The sequence below is a fragment of the Aethalodelphis obliquidens genome, unplaced genomic scaffold (assembly GCF_003676395.1).
Source record: "Aethalodelphis obliquidens isolate GAN/ISIS:26980383/991018 unplaced genomic scaffold, ASM367639v1 scaffold18, whole genome shotgun sequence".
In the NCBI taxonomy this organism is placed as follows: domain Eukaryota; kingdom Metazoa; phylum Chordata; class Mammalia; order Artiodactyla; family Delphinidae; genus Aethalodelphis; species Aethalodelphis obliquidens.
In genome coordinates, this window is record NW_020837962.1 from 22,949,335 (window position 1) to 22,969,105 (window position 19,771).

At 44.4% G+C, this 19,771-nt stretch overlaps 1 protein-coding gene across 4 annotated transcripts in view; it reads right to left on the reverse strand.

Moving 5' to 3' along the window:
- Positions 1–19,771, reverse strand: part of SPTLC3 (serine palmitoyltransferase long chain base subunit 3) — a 126,441-nt gene that overhangs the window by 33,637 nt on the left and 73,033 nt on the right. For all 4 annotated transcript variants that reach the window (XM_027118172.1, XM_027118175.1, XM_027118174.1 and 1 more), the window contains 3 exons: positions 18,966–19,071; positions 9,992–10,211; positions 1,376–1,502 (listed from right to left, as the gene is read on the reverse strand). In XM_027118172.1, the coding sequence (XP_026973973.1) occupies positions 1,376–1,502; positions 9,992–10,211; positions 18,966–19,071 (453 nt within the window). The remainder of the gene's footprint in view (positions 1–1,375; positions 1,503–9,991; positions 10,212–18,965; positions 19,072–19,771) is intronic.

The window sequence follows — 19,771 nt, forward strand, 5'->3', positions numbered from 1 at the left end:
GACGAATTTCTTTTTCACACGGACTATTCAATAAGACACAGAATCATAAAACCCAAAAGACATGGCTGGAAATGACCTGAAGGTCAGTCAATCATTGCATTTTACTTAGAGGAACAAAGTCACCCTCCAAGCCTTTTTCTTGCTTTAGTGAAAAAGAAAAGTCTATCCTTTTCAACCCAGTGACTGAGGAGCACGGGGGCTCAGTGGAATGGCTTCAGGGACCATTGGTTTGGAGGTACATAGAGACACTACGTCATCCGCACCAGCCCTGTTTTAATCTGCTTTATATATAGTAGGCTTCTGGGTAAAATGTGTATGTGAATAAAGTATTCTGCTGTTTTAATAAAATTGAAAAATGATGGATCTCTCCATATTTCTACTGAAATAGTAGGCTTGGAACATTGCACTAGACAGTATAGGGTTTCACATCAGCTGAGAGGTGGGTCAGGGCACACGGATTGTATAGTCCAGTGAGCAGGTCTGAGGCCAGGGTAATTTGCTGCTTCTACAAACACACTCACTAGACTGCCTGACAGCAAGAACTGCCCTAGCCATCACTGTTCCCCATTGTGATAAATAGTAGAAGCTCTATAAACTGTATATGAAAGATGGAGAGTTCCAAGAGCCTTTGATGAAACCATTTTTCAAAAAAAAGGTTAAGCTCATTTGAGTTGAACAAAGTAGCACACCTTGGCTGTGGTGATCCAACGTCAAAGAAATGGCTGGTAGGTTATGGTTGTGAGTGCTTTGTCCATATATTCTTAAATGGGCAGTGGTGACTTTCTTCTCCCCAGCTCCTGGCTGGTAATGAATGAATGAATGATGAGATAGATGGGTGGGTGGATGAAAAAAACGAATATTAAATTGACTAGTTTGTTCCCAGGGAAACACAAGTGACAGTTCCAAGAAAGCACAGGCAAACACACACCAAGTTTGGCTTCATAAACAAAATTATCCACATTTGCTGATCACATTAAGAGGTGAATGAGAAAGTTTTCATTGCTTTAAAAGAGCATCCTCCGCTTTTTTGTGTGCTGATGGCAGTTCTAGTACATTTATGTACTGTGTACTCTTATGTATTATGTACTATTGATGTGCATATGGCTTGATTTACAAATTGGTTAAGACAAAGGTGTATAGGGACTTCCCTGGAGATCCAGCGGTTAAGACTCTGCACTTCCACTGCAGGGGGAGTGGGTTCAATCCCTGGTCCGGGAACTGAGATCCCACATGGCACGCGATGCGGCCAAAAAAAGAAAAAAAAAAGACAGAAATTTATATTTGAAAAGGGGGGAGGTTGATGGGGCAGAAGGGAGACAGGGAGAGGTCTAGGAAAGGAATTCACGGGAGATGTGCTTGCTGCAGACCCTCTTACCTTGCGTGGTCCCATCTAGTCCCATGATGAATTTCATTGCTCTGATGACTTGCTCTGCTACCGGGGGGCTCATGGAGGTGGCATAAGCAGCGCTATGTGAGTGAGCCCGTAAATAGTCCACAAGGTCCTTTAATACAGCAGGGAAATCCAAAAAGAAGGCAAATAAATCTCAGTGTTAGTGGCCCCATCCCCACCCATCATCGCACAAGACATTTGATTCTCGAATGTGGTCTGATTTTCAATGGGCATCACCAAACTCTTTATTTTTTCTATCCCTTCTTCTTAGTCTCTCCCTAAACAACCTAGAAGGTATACCACAATGGGATGCTGCAAATTTGGAGTGGAGTTCTGTAAGGCAAAACCAGATGTGTAAAGGAAAAGTGGTTTCCTAGACATTTGTTTGGGTACCTAGCCCACACAAGCACTGGTTTAGTATTCAGGAGAGTCCAAAGAAAAATCCGGGATGTGTTTTTTGCCCTTGAGCATATTACATTAGCTTGTGCCCATGGAGGAGTAATGGCAGGAAAAATAACAAGACATGCAGACTAGTTTATGCAGCGGGGCTACCAGATGGCCGAGGAAGGAGAGGGGATATTACCAGCGGGAGTAGATAAGGGAGGCTCCAGTGAGGAAGTAGAATTGTCTTGAAGAAAGAAGACAGACAAAGATAAAAAGAAAACTTTCAGGGGAAGGGAGCAGCAGGAGGGAGAGGAGAGAAATTAAACCAGTGTGGAGGTGAGGACCAGATAAACTCTAGCTGTGCCTTGAGCAGGAGACAACTGTTGGGATTTTTGTGTAACCCTGTTTGGAGCGCTGACCCACTGCAGGATGCTGGCCCGTACAGTGGTAGGAATGATTCTCCACCTGCATGTCTGACCTTTGAGGCCAAACCTGAGGTCCCAGGGAAGCATGCTGAGAGCCTGAAGAAGCTCCAATCACCTCATTCTACAGCGATGGTGGGGGACTCAGAGCTGGTGCCTGGAGGCACTCAGCCCTGGCCAGGCAGACCATCCATTGGCCCACCTTTCCTGACTCATAGCCCAGGACCCTCGGGGTTGTCCTGCAGAAAAGCTAGTGGGCCCATAGCGGCTCTGCATCAGCAGTGGGGTCTGTAAAGCATCAGCCACCTTCTCTCCCAGGATAACGACACAGCTTAGGATCCCACTTAGGATCTACTCTGATCACTCCCTGGAAGATGAACTGCGGAGAGCTCTGCTTCGAGCAGGCCCATCTCGTCCTAACTCCCCTTCACCGGCCACATCCACTCCCGCCTCTGCGCCTGGGACTGTGCCCACCTGTCACTTTTCTCCCTCGGGTTATGGGTGTCGTGTTTGCTCCCAACCATGGGTCGTTACCCAAGCATTTTAAATGTACATAGTTTATCTTCCTATGAACGAGTAACTAAAGTTAATAGGTGAGTAAGTAGAGAGTACCTACAGTTACTATGAACTTTCCTAAACATTCATAGTAAAGTGAGTGGCCTGCCTTACAGGTGGTTGGTGACATGATGCCTCTACCTGGCCCACAGGGGGAACAGGTAACTCCATCCTGTCCTTCCTGCTTCCTTCAATATGTCCTTCATCCTAAATCCCCTCTTCCAAGCTCCTGCTTCCCCGACTTCCTTTCTCCATTTCACACTCTTCATTCCTTTTTGTTGGTTTCTTTCTTCTTTTCCATCCCCATCATTTCTACTCTGGTTCCCTCTCTCGCTCTCTCTTTTTTAACATCTTTATTGGAGTATAATTGCTTTACAGTGGTGTGTTAGTTTCTGCTTTATAACAAAGTGAATCGGCTATACATATACATATATCCCCATATCTCCTCCTTCTTGCGTCTCCCTCCCACCCTCCCTACCCCACCCCTCTAGGTGGTCACAAAGCACCAAGCTGATCTCCCTGTGCTATGCAGCTGCTTCCCACTAGCTATCTATTTTACGTTTGGTAGTGTATATATATCCATGCCACTCTCTCACTTTGTCCCAGCTTACCCTTCCCCCTCCCCGTGTCCTTAAGCCCATTCTCTAGTAGGTCTGCATCTTTAGTTCCCTCTCTTTAGTTATTTTAATTTTAAATTCTCCATTCAAATCCTTTTTCTTTCCATTTCTAAGTATTTCTTTCCTTCCTTTCTCTCTCCTTTCTTCCCTCGCTTCCTCCCTCCCTTCCTTCCTTCCTTCCTCCTTCCTTCCTTCCTTCCCTTCTCCTCCTTCTCTCCCCACCCCTCGCCTCTTCCCTCCTTCCATCTTTCCATTCAGCAAGTTTGTACAAGGATGTGCTCTGGGCTACGTTCTGAATGCCGGAGCCCAAGAAGAGGCGGAAGATAGAAAGCCTAGTCCCTGGCAGCCATTCTCCACTTACATTAAAATCAAAATTAAGTTTCTGTCCATTATTTTGTTTAGTGAATCTCATAAAAACAGTGTTTTCACTGTAGCTGAAGAGGATATGTGTGACGTTGGCCTGAATGAAGGCACTGGCCACATGGTATCCAGGAAGTACACTTTGACGATGGAGGATGTGGCGGGAGGGTCAGGGAGAGAGAGGCGGTCATTTTCCAGAGTAGCCGCAGCTAAGCTGCTCTTCACAATCCTCCGTGAGCAGCAGCAGGTGTTTTCTTTCTCTGCTGAGAGCTGGTGCCTTCCAGCAGGATGCTGGGGAAGCCAGTGAAGAGGGAACGGGTGGGATGCAGGAAATGGGATCATGGGGCTCATGTGGTCCGGAAAGATCTGTTTTGAGGAGATGATCTGACCTTGAAGGATGGGTAGATTTGGAGAGAGGAGGGGAGAGGCATAGACACGTGCTAAAATTAGTAATAAAGATGGCATCTTAATCAGCACAGGATGGAGGAGTCAAACGGGGGCAGAGGGAGAAGCTACTGCCTCCAAGAAAAGGTGATGAGGGGTTGTTCCCTTGAAGGGAGTTCTGACCGCAGAGTTATAAGACAGGCTGTGGAGACTAGATCACTTGGGTTCAAATCCTGGCTCTGCCACTTAGTGATATGCGACCGTGGCCAAGTTACTAAGCCTCTCTGTGCCTTCGTCTCCTCTGAAAAATGAGATAAGGGTAATACTTACCTCAGGGTCCTTGTGAGGATTCAATGAGTTAATACATACACAGTGCTTAAGAAGCCTCTGGTACCTAGTGAATACCTGATGCTGTTGGCAATTATTGTTAATGGATTGCCATCTCAGAGATTCTTAACACTGGGAGCATGGGTTGGGAGGAGGGGACCAAAATGTAAAAACTTCTTACAGTGTCTTTATTCCAGCTCCCTTGTAATGCTATAAGGTTACATAACTGCATGTTGGTAGATCCGGGCATCAAACCAAAGATTTTTCAGCCCAGCACTTCCTCCATCCTTATTGGGTGGTTAACAGTAGGAGTGAAAAGAAAGGAAAAGAGAGGCATTCTAAAGAAAGGAGAACCCAGACCTGATGGCAGATTGCATGACTGCAAAGATGGTAGAGCTGACAGTTCATTGATAGACCCAGAGCTGATATTCACTGGCTGCTTGAAGCTCCATTTTGAGAATTTTATGTGTATTTTACATGTATATTTGCATGTACTAACTCAGCTTCACAATAACGCTATGAGATAGGTATTACTTTTATCTCCATTTTACAGGTGGGATCACTGAGTCATGGAACAGATCAGAAAATTATCCAACCAAAAAGTGCAAAAAGTGGCTGGATAACAAGGATTTGGACCCAAACAGTCTGTCCCGAGATTACCGCCCCCCTTGCACCCCCCTTAGCTCTGCACTGTATTACTTCTTCAGACTAGAGGAGCTGGCTTGGCACAGGGTGGGGGATGGCCCAAGGAGCACAGAGAAGACCACCTTCACTGCTACTTATCCCTGTGGTGCTTTCCCTAATCCACAGAGATCGCACCTCTGGAGGAGGAGGGGAAGAGGAGAATTCCTAATGTACTCAAGTGTTCATAGTTCTAAACCACAGATTGAATTGTATCAGTCTCAAAATATTTCCTGTCTATTACATTTATTTCTCCAAAGAAACTGGAACCTCCTTGAGAGTAGGGAACTGAGTTATATACTTTATTATACACTCTCTTATAATCCATAGTGGTGGGTACTTAGTGGGGTTCTGGTAAATACTGATGGCCTAATGGAAAGCAGAAGGGTTTAGGGGCTAAGGAAGGATGGTGAGGGTCCCTGAAGTATAGAGGGAGGTATTAAGCTACATTCTTAGGAACAGGTATAGCAATATTCTCGTAGCCTTGGGGCATTGCTGACAAAGATCAAAGAAACAAAACAAAGCTGCCTTTGATCCCTAAAGGGGTCTTTATGTCCCCAACCCCCAATTTTCCTATCAAATTGAGAAATTTCACAAAGCCAAGGTCACATGCATCCTTAGTTTGAATAGATGCCTCATCGGCACAGTATCACTTCCTTTAAGCAGTAAGACTGTCTTGCCCATAATCTTATTTCTTTCAGACTGAGTCCAATTTCTCTCAGAATCTGAGTGTGTGGATGGGAGGTAATTTACCTGTGTGGTTCAGAAAGTGGGACTCTTGGAGTCCCCTCAGCAGGATATCAAGGAAGCCTTGGTTCCTGGTTTTCCGATTTCCTCCTATCATTGCCCACTGGATGCCATGAACCATGAATTACGAGTTAGCTTTGGTCTTAAGGAGAGACCATGTTGTGTTTTCCTTCAGGCTGGGTTAGAGGTCTCTTCAGACCGAGGTTTCCAAGGCCATTAGTAAATGCAAAACCCTGAGCCTGGAGTTCAAGGACAAGGGTGGCTTTTCTGAGAAAGTTAGACAGGAGGCTCTTAGGGTAAACATCTTGGCGTTCATTCCATGACCCCCATTTACTTCAAAGGGCTGTTAAATACAGCCAGGGCTGAGCACGCAGGGCAGAGTTGGCTTCTGCCTTCGTCTGGCGCCCAGGCTTCTGGGCTAACACTCACGCCAAGCTTGGCTGCCCAGTCCCCTCCTCCAGAATCTCAGCCCTGCAACCTATCAGTCAGGAGGGTCACCTTTGCTTCATTCATTTGCAAATCTCTGGTCACCCAGTGGAGGCTGTGAAAGCCAGTGCTCAACCCCAGGCATGCAAGAGGACCCAGGATCCTTGCCTGAGCAAACCCGGGATCCTAGAAGCTGGGGTCTGCAGTGTTGACCCCATCTCCTCAGCAACTGAATTAATGCAAATTCAAAAATAAAAGTAAGGAAACTAGCCCCATCAGCTCACGCTTTCTTCCAAGAAGCCGTTCATGGCATGGAGCTCTGATAGGTGGAGAGAAGTAAGTACCTGACATTTCACCTGAAGGTCTTGAAAGGAGAGAAAGACTCACGGTGGGGTGTTCTGGATCAGCTACAGCAGCTCCGAACTCACAGTGGGCAAAACAGTAAAACCTTGCTGGCTCTTGAGAGACTGTTCTAGCAGTTTCCCTGAGGTTGGGAGAGTAGGTCAGGCCAAGGCAGTAAACTCCAAGAGTGGAGATGAATTTGTAGGACATTTTGTTACCGGAAGGCTGAAGTGAGGACAAAAAAAAATCTCTACTCTCTGTAGTCGTATCTTAGCACCAAACCAATTTTTCTTTTGTGTGTTTCTGCATATTTTTTCTTACGTGACGCATCTGCCTTCCCCTGCTCCCTAAAGATTTCTAGAACCTCCTAGAAACTATTACTAGGAATATAGTCCCTGTGCCACTGACACTGACCTTGACATTTAAAAAGAGAGTTACGAGCTAGACAGTTTTATAGTTTTCTAGATTTTTGGACTCAAGTAATTATTTTCAAATCTGAAGATTTACTAGGAAGCCCATGAGCAGAATGAACTTGAAATTATTAAGATTTCAGAAAAATATAAAGTCCTAGTGTGTGCACTTTAACGTTTTTTATGGTTAATTTTGTTGCTTTTGTAGTATTTAGTATCTAGAATGCAGGATATACTTTAAAATATCCAGAAAAAATATGTATGATGAAACTCTGAACTCAAATTATTTAAACAGATACTAGAAAGATTATTTTTTCAAACAAATCTGTAGCATTTGCCCAATCCTATGTCCTATCAATTAAAAAGCATAGTTTAAAACAAACTGAAAATTCTTCGAAGTCCAGGGGCGTAAAAACTATGATTTAAATGGAAACTATACATAATATAAAATTAACTTAATTTAACAAATTAAGTGCACAGAGGAGCAGATGCCTAAGTTCCATTAACTCATGGGCTCATTAGGCTAGAAGGAAACCACAGTTTATCTGGGTTTATCACAGTCTCACCAAAACGATTCCAGACAGGTGTTTACCTGACTGAGTTTTAAATCATCAGGGAACGGCCCATGCAGACACTTTCTCAAGTGACCTCCTATCTCCTCCTCACCCTCCACATCTTGAAAACTACCCTGTGTTTTCTAGGTTTTGCATCTTGCTGTTTCAGGACAGTAGGTCTCTGCATGGGTCAGCCAAACACTCTCTAATTCTTGCTGCCACCTAGTGGTAAATTCAGAGACTGCAGAGTATTTGTGGAAGGAGTAGGGGGAAGGGGAGGGAGAGCGAGAGGGGAAGGGGAGGGGGAGGGGGGGGAGGGAGAGAGGGGAAAGGGGGAAATGATGAAGCCCTCTGGGTTTAAGTATGAACAAAATGAGTGTTTTTAAAGAGCAATAAATGATCTACATACTTTTATCTTCCTCTTGATTAATGTAAATACTCAATAATTTTCACAATTGTTCAGTATCTACCCCAAATCAATAGAAGTTACATAGACAAGAGCAAATACACTTTTAAAATAGTCCACCTGACTTTAGGATGGAGAGTATGTGAGAGAATCATACTGAGCTGGTCCTAAAGGGGCAGTCAGGAGCCTTTGTTTAAAGCGGGTATCACTTGAAGGAACTCTAAGGGGGACGTGATGACAGCTACCACGTCTGACAACATTTCAAGGATCCACTTGCTTCAGTTTATTCAGGTGCCTTTGGTTCAGGAAACAGAGTTACGCTTGGTTAAAAAGTTTGTAGCTCAGAACTTCTGCTAAAGTAATCACAAAGCCAAGTAGCCTGAGTCGGGGGCATGCCTCCTTTGAGACCCTCTGATCCCATTGCTTTGACAGTCGAGAAACGGAAAGTTTAACCTCTCACCAGATTTAGCTGAGTTTTGTAAGATCCTGGGCATTCCCTATGTTTTTAGCATCACCCAGCGAATTCCCACAGACCAGTGGAAGGACGCTGAACATGCTTCTTGAAGGGTAAAGACCACTAAAAGCTCTGGACGTTTTAAGCATTTGCGCATCTCATGGCAGGGTCAGTGGCCGTAATAAAATCTGTTGTTTTAAATCATGGGCTTTCCACAACCAGACTGTTTTCTCCGTACTCTCTGGTTTTGTCTAACTGGTTTACCAGGAGTCTGAACTCCTGTTCCTGCTGGGGACAGTGAGTGAGGAACCAGGAATTTTAGAGAAGCCATCGAGCCACCGGCATGCACTGATTTTGAGCCTTCTTTGCCCTCCTGGCTGGAGCCAGCTACACTATCACAGTCTCTCTGGGACAGGTGTAGGCCTGGGGGAGACAGCTATCAGGATTTGGATTAGACTGTCCTATAAAGGAGCAGATTAACTGGCTCTCTGAGCCCTGAAACCCAGGGTTTTGTTTGGTTTTGTTTTTGTTTTTGCGGTGTGTGGGCCTCTCACTGTTGTGGCCTCTCCCATTGCGGAGCACAGGCTCTGTCACGCGCAGGCTCAGCGGCCATGGCTCACGGGCCCAGCTGCTCCGCGGCATGTGGGATCTTCCCGGACCGGGTCACGAACCCGTGTCCCCCGCATCGGCAGGCGGACTCTCAACCACTGCGCCACCAGGGAAGCCCTGAAACCCAGGTTTTAATATTTCATTTTCTTTCTCTCCACCCCTTCCCTCTTCTTTTAAAATCCTTTCAAGCATTTGTTTTATTTTAGCAACCCCCTTGGTGACATTGGCAGTAGAATGACAGGGATAACACTTAACAGTCTGATTCCTTCAGATCAGAATCTTAAGTCACCTAGATAAGGTATCAGAGGATGACAAGATTTGACCCATGGCTTATCCAAAATAGTGGAAGAGAATTAGTTTGCAGAGAAAATCTCTAAAAAAGACATTTCCGATCTTGCTACTATTTTGATTAAAACTCTGAAAACCCACAACTTGTAGCACAGGGTCAGTGTCCTTAGCATCTGACCTCTGCTCACTGTTTCTACCACCCACCTTGCGTTTTTCACGCCACAAAACCCAAACGACTTACAGTTCTGCAGCATCACTTCTGTGGCTTGTTAGACATCATTCCCTCTTTCTGAAATATAAACCCCGCTGCCCCATCCTTTGTCTACAAGACTGACATTCATTCTAAGACTTCTTAGGTACTGCCCTTTCCTTTGTACTGTCTTTGCCTGTGTGCACAGCCGCTGTTGTCTTTTTATGGTCATGTGATTACTCATCACATGCTCCTCTGCGCTATCAGAGAATGAGCTCCTTGACCTCCTGGGCCTGCCATGGCTGTGAACACATGGTGGCAAGGCTGCCCTCATCAGTCAAGTGTGTTGAACTGAACTGAAGCTCTCAGGGAAATCAGAAGACCCCGCAGACTACCTTCCGAGGGCATTCAGGTTTTAAACAGACACAAGGGATCTGTCTCTTACCTTCCTTCCAGCTATGTAACCTCCCGAGGCGCCAAAGCTTTTGGTGAATGTGCCCATAAATACATCAATATCTCTGGGGTCCATGGCAAAGTACTCCATCACACCCCGGCCGGTCGGGCCCACGGACCCAATACTGTGAGCTTCATCTACGTAGAGGTAAGCCTTGTATTTCTTCTTTAGAGCCACGATCTGGGATAGACGCGCGATGGAACCTTCCATGCTAGGGCATAAGGAGAAATGCTCATCACCCGTGTGTACCCTCCAGGGAAACTCTGTGTCACTCTCCCTTTCAGTACTTCTCAGACAGTCTGCCCTGACACCAGAAGGGGAAGACAGGGACATGCCATTCCTTTCTTCTGAAGGCATATTTTATTTGGTGGAGACAAACCTCTCAATCTTGTAAGGCTGCTCTGGCATTATTTCACTTGGGGAAAAAAATCATTTACATTCAGTGGATTTAAGTGCTTTGAGTTGTTATAGCTAATTCCCAAGTAAACAGCTCACTGCATTGTTGATCAATTTATCCATATTAGTAAAGCCGACTAGCATAACTAGACTGACCATGTTGGATTCTAGGTATTTTGCTAGTTTTAATTAAATGGCTCTATGTTGATGTATCTTCATCAGCCTGCGACTGTCTACCTGGTCAGTTCTGTCTGACCTAAACTCAGTGCTTGAATTGCCAAAGATTAAAAGAAGGAATTAAAAACACACAAAAGAACTTTAAGACATCATAAATTTATTAAAGCATGGGAGAAAGTCCTTAGGGTCTCCTGTTCAGTCCTCACTGAACTCAAAGGCTTATTCGAGGCTTCTGGTGGTGTCCCTTCTTTTCCTTTAGGGCAATGGTTCTCCATCTTGAGTGAGCATCAGAGTCCCTTGAATGGTTTGTTACAACACAGATTGCTGGGTCCCACCCACAGAGTTTCTGATTTAGTAGGTCTGGAATGGGCTTCGAATTGGCATTTCTACCAAGCTCCTGGGAGATTCTCCTACTGCTAGCTGGAGACAGCACTCTGAGAACCACTGCTATAGATCAACTTTTGTTGCCTAAGTGCTTAATTTTTCATGGTATTATTGTAATTTGGTAAATTTACATGGTATTTTAAATTGCAAAAACACTTCTAGTCCTCCAGCAAAGGGAAAGACAGGAAGTAAATAAGCAAGTGAAATGAACATTGATATTTACATGACACCTCTTGGAACCCAAGGGATTTAGAAGAACTCTTGTCTTTAATCAGTTCTCAGAACACTTCTTAAGCTGTGTCCACAGCTCACACAGTTTTGACTGCACTGACAGGCGGGTTCTATGAAAACACACAGACTCACACCCTCACCCCCATGAAGGAGCTTGTCAAACAGTTTAAGCAACCCATCAATTTAGTTCAAGAACTAGTCAGTTGACACAAACAGAGTTGAACTTCTCCCTTCTTCTTAATTAGTTTATGTATTTATTTAATGTATTAAAAAATAATTTAAGTGTTAGGTCGATTCAGTCAAAACAGTCCAGCTGTTACGTAGTTACCCAGACCAACAGGTGTTGGATGCTTTTTCTTTTTTTTACAGGACTTTATTTTTCAGAGCAGTTTTAGGTTCACAGCAAAATTGAGTAGAGGGTACAGAGATTTCCCATATACCCCCGCCTGACATATGCATACCCTCCCCCACTATCAACATCACCCACCGAAGTGGTACATTTGTTTCAACTGATTAACCTACATTGGTACATCATCATCTAAAGCCCATAGTTTATATTAGGGTTCACTCTTGGCATTGTATGTGAAACCAAGCAGGACCCTGTGGGGCTCCTGGGCACAAAAGCCTTCTGTCCCCTGTTTCTTATTTGTAGGAAATAGGTTTCAGCTTTCATGACCTACCCTGAGTTCCAAAGGGCAGGTTCAAACAGTTGCTGATCAGGGAAGAGAGGGGATGCAGAGACAAGGGAAGAGCAGTCAAGAAACAATAGTGCGGCCTTGGGTCAGGGTCCTGGTTCTGCCTCAAGGGATACACATAACAATATCTTCGAGCTCTTCTCATATTTACCCATTTGCCAACTGAAGGACATTTTGGTTGCTTCCAAGTTTTGGCAGAACTAAAACCCCCAACAAATGGAAGATGTTAACTACTTGATGAAGCACTCTTCATTCAAGAGAGGTCAGTTTGATAACCTCCAGAACCACAGAAGCTCATCAAAAGACCACCAAAGCCCAGATTAAAGGAAGGCAGGCCCTGCATACACCCTGAGCCTTATCAGCAGCTCCATCCTTGAACCATTGTTATAAAACTCCTCACCAAATCCCCCCAGGTTGGGACACACAGTTTTGAGAGCATTAGCCCCTGTGTCCCCCTTTGTCTGGCAAAGCAATAAAGCTATTCTTTTCTACTTCACCCAAAACTCTGTCTCCAAGATTCGATTTGGTATTGGTGCACAGAGGCTGAGTTTTGGCATCATACATTCTATGGGTTTGGACGAATGCATAATGACACGTATCCATCATTATAACATCACACAAACTACTTTCACTGCCCTAAAAATCCACTGTGCTTACCTACTTATCCCTCTCCACACCCAACCCATGGCAACCAGGGATCTTTTTGCTGTTTCTATAGTAATGCCTTTCCCAGAACATTATGTAGCTAGAATCATACACTATGTAACATTTTCAGATTGGCTTCTTTCACTCGATAATATGCGTTTGAGTTTCCTCCACATCATTTCATTGGCTCCACAGATCATTTCTTTTTAGTGCTGAATAAAATTCCATTGTCTGGATGGACCACAGTTTATTTAGCCATTTGCCAACTGAAGGACATTTTTGGTGGCTTCCAAGTTTGGGCAATTATAAATAAAGATGCTACAAACATCTGTGTGCAGGGTTTTGAGTGGACACAAGTTTTCAACTCCTTTGGGTAAATACCAGGGAGCATGGTTGCTGGATTGTATGGTCAGAGCATGCTTGTAAGAAACCACCAATCCGTCATCCAAAGTGGCTGGACCATTTTGCATTCCCACCAGCAGTGAATGAGAGCTCTGGGTTACTGCACATTCTCTGCCAGCGTTTACTGTTGTCAGTGTCCCAGATTGTGAACTTCTAACAAGTGTGTAGTGGTATCTCATTGTTTTAATTTGTATTTTCCCTGATGGCATATGATGCGGAGCATCTTTTCACATGCTTATTTCCATCTGTAAATCTTTGGTGAGGTATCTGTTAAGGTCCTTGGCCCATTTTTTAACCCGGTTGTTTGTTTTCTTATTGTTGAGTTCTAAGAGTTTTTTGTATCTTTTAGATAATGATGCTTTATCCAATGTATCTTTTGCAAATATTTTCTCCCAGTCTGTGGCATGTCTTTCTAATGCTCTTGGCTTTGTCTTGCAGAGAAAAAGTTCTTAATTTTAATGAAGTCCAGCTTATTACACTTGTGCTTTTCACAAGGTCATTCTGAAAGGCTGTTTTCAGATTTTAATGACATGAAGACCAAATAGAGTCATCTTCTCTTATAGAAGTTTGCAAGTTAATTCCAGTAGTTTCTTAGAGTAATTGCTTGTTAAAGTTGTTTCCATTGACGGGGAGGAGGTCCAGCCGGCTGACTGCCTAAGCTGAGATGGTAGCCACACCACTTACTAACTGAGGACTTGGGCAGCTTATTTGCTCTTCACTGCCTCAGCTTCCTCGGATAGAAAATAAGCATGAGGATGACACACTGCTCATAAGGCCTTTATCAGAATGACTAGAAATAATATTTGTAAAGTGTCTGACGTATAACGAGCACCCATTGGGTTGTTCTCGTTCTCAGGTGGAGCTTAGGAGGAAATGGTAGCAACGAGGCCTAATTTGAGAAATTGGGAGCCCTTGACAATGCTCTGTGTTGAATTTTCCAGGAAGAAAGCATATGGGTGTCACACATAATAAATGGCTGTATGCCCTCAAAATTCTAGAATCTTCTCATCTTTTAAAATGTTCTAAATTGGTAACACAAACATGCTAAAAGCCTGACATGTCACAAATAGCCATTCTTTGTTCTGGAACTGAGTTTGGCAGGAACCAGAGTTAATGTTGAACAGTTTGCAGACACTCCGGGCAGCTAATTAGCCATCTTTGCTTGGGCCGATCTAGCTGATGTGAGGAGCCCGCTCACCTGGTTTACATTTCTTCCTCGAAGATTAATGACTCCACAATACTGCTGATTTCAGGAGTTAATGTAGGGCACACATGAGTCCTAGAGGGAATTCAGTTTTCATAAAGAGCTATATTTACCCACACTAAGTTTTCATTCTCTCAATGTGACCAAATTTGAATTGAACCTTTCCCTGTAGTGAGATACTGAGTGTGGTGTTTACATGAAAAGGCTATCTATGTTATTGCTGCAGATTGCTGTCAAAGAACACTGTGCCAGAAACGATTTTAAAAAAACCCAAACAAACCTAAGAACAGTGTTTTATTCTTTCTTCCTGAGTGGAAGTTTGTGTTTTCTTTTGACTTGAATAGAAAAAAAAAAAAACAACTAAAATACAACTGTAGGTAAAGATAATTCCACCAGTTAATGTGAAGTTCTGTGCAGGGACTTGAATGATTCTTAAACCAGCAAGTCAGTGAATAATTTCTTTATATCTTTTCTATTACATAATGTATTAGCTAAGTAACAAGACTCCTTTTTGAAATCTCCCTCTCACCACCTTCTCCTCCACCTATAAACCATATTACCCACTGGCAGGATTGGGATTTAAACCACTGGTTTGCCAACTTACATGGTGGAAAAATCTCCTTGGTGGGCCCTGAGTACAACCCAAGGGGAGAAAGGAAGGTGGAAAGAAAGGGGAAAAAAGGAACTAAGCTTAATTAAAAATAAAGTAACTACTGTTTTCTTTGTCTTTGTCTTTGTTTAAACCACAGAGGTATAGGTGAGAGTTTACCACTGAAGATCTCAGTCCTTAAACTTACATTATTTTTGGGCAGGAGAATGGCTTACATTCTTAGAGAAAATGGCATTCTGAGATTTCAACCTTTGTTTATATGTGTATTTTTGGAAAAGGTTGGATAGTATTTCTTGATTAATTTTATTTTGAAAGTTTGGGCTCCAGCTATGCTAGTTTATACCCCCAGTTATTTGGGACCTCTCTGCCCATCTCTAGTGTATTTTTGAATAATTTTGAGATTGTTTGACCACCATGAATCAACCACTAGGCTTCTCAGAGACACAAAACTAGAAGACTGTGACTTTAAAACAAGACTTAAAAGAAAATGCAGGTGAGAACACTAAAATAATACTATTGTACTTCTAAACCCCAAATTATGGAATCATGGAACTCTACACTTCAAGTTTCAATCTCCCAATTTTACCGATGAAGAAACCGAGCCCTAGACATGTTGATGCTGAAAGGCAAATGGATGACCTTGCATTTTCCACATTTACTTCATTGAATGTGGACACATGGGCTGATTCTTCTGTTTACATTGGGCCTCTGTCCCAGCAGGGCCACCTGGTTTGAATCCCAGCTCTGATTATCTCAGTTATCTGCCCAGGGGCAAGTTATCTAGGTCTTGGAACCCGAGTTTCTTCATCCTCACAATAAACTTAGGAGTACTGGAGGCGCTTACTCAAAACAGCACATGTGAAATGTTTAGCAATAACACATGATAAATGTGAACCCTGTCCTCTGACACCCATCCTTCAGGAGTCAAACAGCTTCGGCATGCAGATGGCCTATTGCTTTCTGAGTTGCAACTTCCTCAACTGAAAATAAATTCAGTGATGAAGACAGCTACCCTTGGTTGTGGGTTTACTATGCCCTGGGCTTCTCGAAGCACTAGCTTATGTGATCTCACTTAATTCTTACAAAAGAACCCTATGAAGGGCACATAGTTATAGGCAGCAACACAGGATCAACACCCATGTCCCAGGCCTCCCTCCAAATCCTGACTCCCCTATAGTCTGTATATAAATATTAATACATACATGATCTATGGATGATGATATTATTATTGCTACCATTATTATTATTATCATAACTGCTTTTGTGGAGTTTACTGACTTCTTGGATTTGGTATCTAGACTTTTCTACCTTGATACCTACCTGAAACTGTCTGATTTGGCTGACTGCTCTTTTTTGGAGTTTTGAAGAAATTGATTTATGGGAGCTGTCTGTGGTAGGGAGACTTTGCCCATGGGGGCAAACCACAGCCAGAGATAAGAGAGATCTGGGAGTGAAACTCTAAGGAGGTTTTGTGTGAATTCTAACAAGGTATACATCCATAACACATCTCTGGAAAGTAAAAGTACATTTGTGAACCACTGGTTTCACATTCGTAACCCTGGCCCTTTGGAAAATCTTGTGGGAAATAATTTCATTTTCTGGTGAGAGCAGCAAATGAGAAAATCCATATGTTCCAGAACTCTACTCTAGGCCAGTCTTATTTTACGGACGAGGAAACTGAGGTCCCAGGAGGTACTGAGGCCTGTTTAAGAAGGGTCCTGTTTCCTGTCTATGAATGAGTGCCTTTAGGTCACAGTCTCATTTAAAGACAAGATTCCTGCACAGGTGAGAAAAAAGGAACATCTCTGAGAAGGCAAGTCCATGGACAGTGGAGACTTCTCCCTGTATACATGTCGGGTTGATGGAGCTGCTGTGGTCGATTGCCTCCAAAGATGGTTGCCTGTAAGTTTTCCCCTCCCTGTATACACAAGCCAATCCTCCCATCAAGAGGTGGGGTCTGTTTCTCCTCCCCTTGAATCTGGGCTAGACTGGTGTCATGCTTTGACCAATAGAATATGGCATAGTGATGTTGTACCAGTTCTGGGCCCAGCCCTCAAAAGGCTGGCAACTTCTGCTTTCATTCTCTTGGAAGCCAGCCACCATGTTGTAAGGAAGCTCTAGCTAGACTGCTGAACGAGAAAAACCTACATATAGAGAAAGCACCCCAGAGAAGAGGAGAGAATAAGGCACCTCAGTCAACAGCCAGTACCAAGAGCCCACATGTGTGAGTGAGGTCATTTTGGATGCTCCAGACCCAGCCAAACACCCCATAGAAAGCAGCCGCATGAATGACCCCAACCAATGTCACATGGAGCAGAGCTGCCCAGTTGGTCCAGACAGCCCGCAGTAGCGTGGGAAATAATAACTCATTGCTGTGTAAGCCACCGTGCTTTGAGGTGGCTCGTTTCACAGCAGTAGGTCACTGGGCAGTCACCATTGCTAGTGAACCCTAAGCTGTGGTTTGTTGCCACCCTGTTTTGGAGCCGAAGTCCACACCTGCCTCCCCTATCCTCCTGATATCATGGTAGGACCCAGGCCCAACATAGCCATTAGCAGAGGGGTTTCTTTGTGTAACTGATGGGAATATTTGACAGTGAAACGCTGGTGGTCCACTTAATTTCAGCCATGATCAAAGTACTTAGAACACAACTTCTCTTTAGTGAAGCCAAGTTCTGTTTATTTGCAGTTGGGTTCTGTTTACTCTGGTTAAAGGAGATGCCCGTCTGCTCTCCCTCCGCTGATCTGTGCTCCCACCAGTCCAGGCTTGATTGACAGGTGTTTAGATAAGTTCTCCCCTCCCAGGCTGGCATCTGGCACGAATCGCACAGGGAGAAAGACCCGTGATTGAGGCTATGACAGCCCAGAGTCAAGATGAGATTATTTCCTAAAAGTAGCAAGTTCAGGGCCAGTGAGTGGTTACATTATTCTACAGCAGGGTTGCCCAAACTCGGCGCTGTTGACGTTTTGAGCCAGATAATTCTCCGTTGCAGGGGACTATCCTGTGCATGGTAGGGGGCTTCGCAGCATCCCTGGCCTCTGCCCACCAGATGCCAGGATGCCAGCAGTACTTTACTGCAGTTGTGACAACTGAAAATTGCCGGATGAGCTTGTGTGGTGCCCTGGGGACGGATTCCATTAGCTGCAGAACAAAGGCTGCTCTATCTCAAGCCTCCTTTGCAGCCACGCTTCCCCGTTGTGGAGCACAGGCTCCGGACGCGCAGGCTCAGTGGCCATGGCTCACGGGCCCAGCCACTCCGCGGCGTGTGGGATCTTCCCGGACTGGGGCACGAACCCATGTCCCCTGCATCGGCAGGCGGATTCTCAACCACTGCGCCACCAGGGAAGCCCCATTCCCTTCCTTTTAATCTTGTTCACTTTCCCATAATTAACCCATAGGAAACATTGCTCTTGCTTCTTCTAACATTAAGATTGAGAATTGATTTAGGAGTGAGTAACTCTGAAGTAATATTTCCTTGACTCATGGACTAGGGCATCCAACAGAAGACAAACTTGGGAGCAGTTCCTACCTTAGTAACGATCATCAATTCAGACATAGAATGAAGCAAATGCAATCACAACCAGCAATATGAAAGTGCAGCTCTGACCGGCTTAGTGGGTGTTTTGTCTGCTCAGCCTACAAGCTGTGGGAAGACTGAGCGTGCCTTCAGATGCTAAGACCGTCTCCCCTTCTTCCCAGCTCTGCATCAAGAATTGTACTCCAGGTTAACCTTACCTTGAAGAAAATGTGCAAGCATTTTGTAGTCTGATGCTAACAATTGGCCAAGTTCAGCAAGCCTGGACTCTGGGTGCACTATTGAGTTAGGGGCAGCTGGGTGCCCACCAGCAGTATCTACTTTCCTGCCTTTGTCATAAAGGCAAAGAGTGTTCTGAGGTTGAATAACCCATCCCCTAAAAGCCTTTGAAACTGTGGGGCAGCCAAAAGTAGTGGAATCAATACAAGTTAGCAATGCTCTGTCAGGATGTTTCTGAAGACACCTTCTTAAGTACGCTAGCCTCCAGGGTGCTCCGCCATACGTATGGTCATTGAAAAGACAGGTGACCCAAGACCTGATGGTTCACACTGATAGCTCTGACTCAGGTCCCTTCATAACACCTATATCTAACTCATTTTTCCATTTAACTAGGAGAGGTCAGCCTTGCCTCATCTGTCAGCTCGCTGTGGGCCTCAGTGTGTGAATAGGTCTCAGGTTATTTACATACCTGTAGATGCCCTCCACTAGGATGAGAATCTTTTTCCAGGCTCTGTGGGTTCGAGGCTGGCCGTAGATTACAGCATCTCTCAGGAGCTTCTCTAGGCTTTGCATGTCTTTAAATAATACACACAAAAAATTGAGTCATGAGAGGGCTTTTCCTTTCCTCCTTCACTTTCTTTTTGCAGAAGGCAGCAGATATTTTAGGCTCAGCCTCTGACCCAAACTTTCAGAGAGCAAAGTCGAAGTCAGAGAACACCTTGGGGGACAGACAAGTCCAGTTTTTAGTCAAAGTTAACTCTGACAAGCTGAGTAGTCAGGCTTGTAAAGCCAGCAGAATAAACCTCTAGTGGGAGCACATAGTTTCACAGGCTCTTCAAAGGCTGTCCTCACCTGCCTTAGCAGAGATTGCAGCTTTACATTAAGTGCATTTCTTAAACTTAAGCTTTGTTGCCAGGTGAAAATTAGCCCTGAGGGATATCATTAACTAACACTCACCAATCGATGGTTTAGCCACCAGCATGGTAGAGTTTAGCTGGTTTTGCACAGAACGGCAGCATTTTGGGCTGGCAGGGGTCTCACTGCCTAAGTTTTGGGAGGTGGGTAAATGGATGTGGTGTGGAGGCCATGTTCTGGTACAAAGCAGTCCTGGTTTCTTTCAAAACTTTAAGAAACTTTTGAAAGAATCATCATTTGGGGAACCAGTAAAAATGTAGATTCCTTCTCTCACTCCTAGAGATTCTGGACCAGTTCGTGTGGGATGGGGTCCACAAGGGTTCAGGTTTGGGGTCTTGGCACTCCTGGGTCCATCACTCA